The sequence below is a fragment of the Hordeum vulgare genome, chromosome 4H, assembly GCF_904849725.1.
Source record: "Hordeum vulgare subsp. vulgare chromosome 4H, MorexV3_pseudomolecules_assembly, whole genome shotgun sequence".
NCBI classification, from domain to species: domain Eukaryota; kingdom Viridiplantae; phylum Streptophyta; class Magnoliopsida; order Poales; family Poaceae; genus Hordeum; species Hordeum vulgare.
In genome coordinates, this window is record NC_058521.1 from 497,321,980 (window position 1) to 497,327,979 (window position 6,000).

A 6,000-nucleotide genomic window follows, 5' to 3' on the forward strand; every position below is an offset into this window, starting at 1 on the left:
TGGATAAAAGATATATCCTCATGATGCCTTTCTTTTTTACATATAATGATCCTGGTCGATGATGCCATTGCCATGGCGTCCTGAATGATAGCACCATCATTTCTCTGCCCCGTGTAATGTAAATAAACCATTTCTCCTGGATGACGAAGAAGCTGTACTCCCTCCGTCCGAAAATACTTGTCCTAAAAATGTATAAAATAGATGTATCTATAACTAAAATGAGTCTAGATACATCTATTTCTAGGACAAGTATTTCCAGACGGAGGGAGGGAGTATAAGCCGATGAAGAACTATAAGGTCAAAAAGAAAAAGAAAAAAGCTAACGTGTGCATGCAATGCAAGACGAGGTAGCTGGATGCTAAATCGATTGCTGATCATGCATGCATGGCCAATGATGCATGTAAACTACTAACACTAATGCTGAAGGAGCCCCATATTCTCACCAAACCACCCCAACAAACTGCCTACTTTGAAGAAAAGAAAAGAAAAGAAAATCAAATGCTATCGAGCCCCCAACAAACTTTAACTACCGCTAACAGACAGGAACTAGGACGTACACCAAATTATATATATACAACATACAACGTAGCAGATGTCTGTCTTGGTCCTTCGTTGCTCGCCTACCAACCAGGGCTGTATTGTACAAAGGAAGTCAAACAATCCTTCCCTCCATCAGCCCCGCCTACTCTCTCCCTCGACCCAACCACCGTGACAGCAAACCATCACCTCCACATGACCAAAACGCCCCCGCCACAAAAGCCTTGCTGATGATATCATCATCTCATACTACTACATCTTTCTTTCTTGAGACCATTTAAAATTTCAGATCAGGGGCAAGCATGGCAAGTTTCTCAGGAGGCTCCAGTTAAACCTTCCCTATCCGGTTTCTTTCTGAGTTCCAACTCCCTCATTTCTTCTACAAGCAACAACTCCAGCACACAAACACACATCCATCCGTCCATCCATCCATCCGAGAGGGGGAAGAGAAAAAGGGTGTAAGAGGAGGAGGAGGAGGAGGAGTTGCCTCTGAAAGCAAGCCATCATTAGGCCACCAAATGCTGGAATGCATATTGGCTGACACGACAACAAGTCCAAGACGAAGGAGCAGAGCAGGCGCTGCGTCGGCGTCGGCCGGGTGACGGACGCCGGCGTGCGTGCTAGGTAGGTAGCTAGACGCTGCCATGTCGTATGATCAGATGCTGTCGCCGCTCCTCGGCCGGTCGGCGTGGACGCCGCAGCTGCAGCAGCTGCAGGTGGGCGGCGACGCCGTGACGAGGCAGATACTCAAGTGCACGCGGTGGCAGCTGGAGGAGACCACGGACTTCGTCACCTGCCCCTACCACTACTACTGCGACAGCTCCTACCCCGGCGACTACCACCCGGCCGTCGGCGCGCTGGTGGCCGCCTTCGCGGCCTACTGCTTCGTCGCCGCGCTGGCCTTCGCCGTGCTGGACCTTGCCCGGAGCGGCGCCGCGGGCGTCAGGGGCGTCAAGAGGAAGTACCTCGTCCCGTCCGGGCCCTTCCTGCTCCCGCTGGTGCTGCTGGCGCTGGCCAAGGGGCAGCGCGTGAACGCCGTGTTCCCGCTCGCGCAGCTCGGCCCGGCATTGCTGCTGCTGCTGCAGGCGTCGGCGCTGGCGTTCCGGAACGAGGCCGACGGCGACATCCGGTACGCGGTGCTGGAGGCCTCCACGGTGTCCGGGGTGCTGCACGCCAGCCTCTACCTGGACGCCGTCGTGCTGCCCTACTACACGGGGCTGGAGGCGCTCCGCTGGTCCCGCTTCTCCGGGGAGTGCGCGTCGTGCCTCTGCCGCATGGAGCCGCTGGTCGTCGGCGGCACGGCCATGCGGTACCGGGGCCTGTCCAAGACGGCGCTGGCCATCATCTTCGCGCTCTGCTCCAGGATGGTGTGCCGGATTTACGGCGAGGAGCGGCTGAGCGCGTGGACGCGGTCGGCGCTGGAGGGCGTCGGGTGGGTGTTGGTGGCGGCCGACGCCGTGTACCTCGTCGGCTGGGTGGCCGCGGAGGGCGGCGCCGTCGGGGTGGCGGCCTACAGCCTGGTCGCCGGCCTCGTCTTCCTCTGCGTCTTCGGCAAGGTGTACAGATTCTTGGCGTGGGTGGAGTCGCGGCAGTCGCAGTGGAAATCCAGCCTCTGCCACACCATCGTTTGATCGCCCTAATTCTTGCTCAATGAATGTAGAGAAAAAACAAGAAAGAGAAACAAACTCCCTCCTCCTCCATCCATTTCTTAGTTCACCTTTGGTTCGCTTTGATGTACAAATTTACAATGCACAAAATGGAAAGAATTCTGCAAAAATTCCCCTTGAAGCCACTCCTCTGGGTTTCTTTTCTTTTTCGTCGATGGATCTTCAGAAATTTGGCCCAGCATTTTCCATATCTTTCTGTCGATCGCATTGCGAAAATCGGGGAGAGAAGAAAAAAGGAGAAGGCTGTACTGCGCTTTAGTTGGTGGTGATTTGAATTTCGCCGCATGCATTAGTGCGTGTGGATCGATGGATGGATCGTCGGCTGGAGTTAAGAAAGGCGAAGAGGACAAGCCAGCAACAGCAATGTCGTCCGTTGGCTTGCTTGTCCACAGTGATCGGGCCCTGACCTAACCGCTGGCGGCTTCTGGAAGCCACTTCTTGGAGGCTTCCTGCAATCTCTGACAGTTGTTGTCTTCAGTTCTCTCCTTGTTCGTGTGGTCATCATCAGTTAATAAGTTCCGGAGGAAGAAGTGGTTGGAGCATTCACCTGGTGTCTCACCCAGTTGGGAATGAGCCCAAAAATTTGCCGCACCCGCGCGCGGAGCCACCGAGGACCGCACCCAAAATGTTTATGAAAGAACTTGTCAATGGGTGAAAATAAAATAAAATGACATTATATGTACTACCAGTACTTGTCACATAGTATGTGGCCCTATGCATAGAGATAGAGTCTCCGTGAACCGGAGACTTTGACCTGGTTTCATATACTCCATTTCTTCGAATCTTATTAGCCTTGTTTCTTGAACAAGTTCCTTTCGCTCTCATCATCATCATCATCATCGAGTGCGATTGCTGGAGAGAAAAGGGCAGTGGCATGCAGATGCGGCCATCCTTGCTCCGGCCTGGAGGATGATTTGGTAGGGGCGATCCGCGATCGGACCACAAGCAGACCGGAATGGGTCCTCGGTCAAGTTTGTTGCACAGATCAATGGGTTTTTCGTGCGTTGGAAGCAAGCAAAGCTTAAGGATAACACAAATGTCGCGTCACTTTCCGGGGCCAGGTCCGTCCAATCCAATCGTGCGTGTCATATCCTTGTCTTCCAACTCCCGCCCCATGGTAGGCATGCAACGCACAGCTCTCTTTTCAGCATGTGCACCTAAAGCTCTCAACTGCTCGGGGGTGATCAATCTGTCTTGGTATAAAGTAGGAGGAGTAAGTTGGAGGTGCATAATGCTCACATCACATGGCCGATTTGGCCTTAACTCCGTTGAGCATGAGCAATGACCGTAGGGGTATACGTTGGGGCTGAGGCCGATCGGAGCGTGGACTGGTGGCGCACGTGAATGCAATTGGAATGTGCAGAGCCACGGCGGGGGCCTGTCACTGTCTCTCTCTGACCTGCGTGTACGCGATGTACATAGTTTATGAATCACGTACTGTATATCCACCGGTTCTTTGCCCTTTTCTGTCGCTGTTGCTGGCTGGCCGCATGCGTACACATAAGACATAACCTTTGCTCCTACTAGCTATACTGCAGGTCGAATTAAGACGCGCGTATTCGCATATGATACGTACAGTATTTGAGAAGCGCGTTTTGACCAGCTCTTCGCGCGCGGTAGACGGGCGGACAACGACGGTCGGCCGTAGCATGAAGGCGGAGAGGCGATGTTATCCACGCTACTACTGTATTTGCTACGTGGTCAACGAGAGTCCCCATATTTATATGCTGTGGTATGATGAAAAGCTCCATCACTGAACTCTGGGAACGTTTGGAAGCGAGGACGTTTTGTTGGGTGCCCGTGCCCCACGGCCACGGAGCCGGCGGATGGTACGCCAAGGCGAAGCAGCGGCATGCAGCAGGGGACAACCAACCAACGTGCCAACTGCGACATCGACGGAACTCCTGTAGCTCGCGGAGCCGACGACGGTTGGGTTTGGGTGCTGCCTACTTATTACTATGGGTAGGACGAGCTGAGGCTGATGAATGATGCTCCCCGGTGGTCCAAGCTGATGGTGCAGCTGCTCAACTGCTCTCTCCTCTTCCTTAATGGAGCTTTGCGTTGCCTACTTGCCTTGATAGCTTGGAATAGTACCACACGGGAGTAAACAGTTCGTGGACAGGAAAGACCAGAAAGACCGTCATTCAACGTTGCCCGTATATATTTTAACTTGCATTTAAACAATGGAACAAAATTCATGCAAACTGACCGTTATTCATCAAAATTCAGATAGAAGATAGCACAGATCATCCATACATAACATGCAAATTAAGTATAGTACACTAATGTCTTAATTTCAACTAGATGAACCGGATGCCGAACAAGTTCTTTATCAACGGACCATGTTCTCCCACAAGTATTTTTCTTCAGCTTAATCCAACAATGTATGCACGTAAATGACCGTCCCTCTGTTTCATGATACATCACGGCAACGCGTGCGGGCTACATAATGTGTAAATCAACATTGAGTGAGCGAATCAATCAACAAGTTAAGCAAGAGGAAGCAAAACTTAGGATCTTCTCCTTTGCCGCGTGCAATGGCCAGCTTGCCTCCAGCTGACGGAGCACGTCACAATATTTGGTGATGCTGGTGCGGATAGCGTACCACTGATACGATAACGGCCTCACATTGCATTCTCGAATGATGTACATGTTGTACGACGTAATATGCTTTCGTGCATGAAACAATTCATGCACCTGCTGCCAGAACGTCTCCCCTTTGCTCTTGCCTACGAAATCCACGGATGCGTCCAATCACGCATCAGACAACAACTCATCCTCCATTGCTGAGTAGCTCACCATCCTTCGTACTCTAAAAGACGATAAGACCTTTGAAAATAATCTCAATGGCATTTCAACAAACACCTGCCGGGCGTGGTGTCCGCCATGGGGCATCCATAGGGAGGCGGAGTTCACCTGGGTACAAACGGCTCCAGGGTGGGCACCGCCATCGTAGAGGCGAGCGGGCGCGTCGGTGCTAGTTGCGGACGTCCCACAATGCCTCTATGGCAGCTAGAGACGTACATCGGAGACATGAGAGGTGGTGGGTGCACTTGCAAAGCAAGGGGGAGAAGGGACAAATTGAAAGGAAATGGGACCGGGAGGGGGATTGGGTGAGTTGTGGGTGTCGGGGTCCTACGCTTCGCGTGTCCGGACTCACCTTCTAGTTCTCGTACTCGAAATCCTTGGGGTATTCATCTACGGCCTCCCCTGCGTCTAACATGATAATTCAGGTGAGTACTGTGAAGTTACTCGCAAGCTCACAAACAATATAAAAGCAAGCAAGATCATGAAAATTAAGATGAAATAGGTTAAAACATAAATGACAAGCATAACAACTAACTAGCAAAGATAACTACTAACAAGAAAGTAATACTCCTAGCCTATGCATTTAACGTCCATGTGACCATCTATCGGCATGATCCCCGATCATCTGATTCATATCTCGAGACCACCCTTGAGGTCCAACACTTTCCGCCAAGGACTCAATATTACAACACTTAAATAGTATTAGTTTGGTCATGGCCGTGATCATATAGTATGGCTTCCTACGAACTATGTCCCTGTTGGAAATATGCCCTAGAGGCAATAATAAAATGGTTATTATTATATTTTCTTGTTCATGATAATTGTCTATTGTTCATGCTTTAATTGTATTAACCGGAAACCGTAATACATGTGTGAATACATAGACCACAGCATGTCCCTAGTGAGCCTCTAGTTGACTGGCTCGTTGATCAATATATGGTCATGGTTTCCTGACCATGGACATTGGATGTCGTTGATAATGGGATCA

At 51.1% G+C, this 6,000-nt stretch overlaps 1 protein-coding gene across 1 annotated transcript; it reads left to right on the plus strand.

Moving 5' to 3' along the window:
• Positions 1-520: 520 nt before the first annotated feature.
• LOC123449134 lies at positions 521-2,329 on the plus strand. Its single transcript, XM_045126232.1, has one exon. It carries the CDS (start codon positions 1,182-1,184, stop codon positions 2,166-2,168), a length of 987 nt encoding a protein of 328 aa, XP_044982167.1. The 5' UTR covers positions 521-1,181; the 3' UTR covers positions 2,169-2,329.
• The last annotated feature ends 3,671 nt before the right edge of the window (positions 2,330-6,000 follow it).

Coding starts and splice junctions, on each gene's coding strand:
- LOC123449134 (XM_045126232.1), top strand. CDS start 1,182: ATGTCGTATGATCAGATGCTGTCGCCGCTCCTCGGCCGGTCGGCGTGG.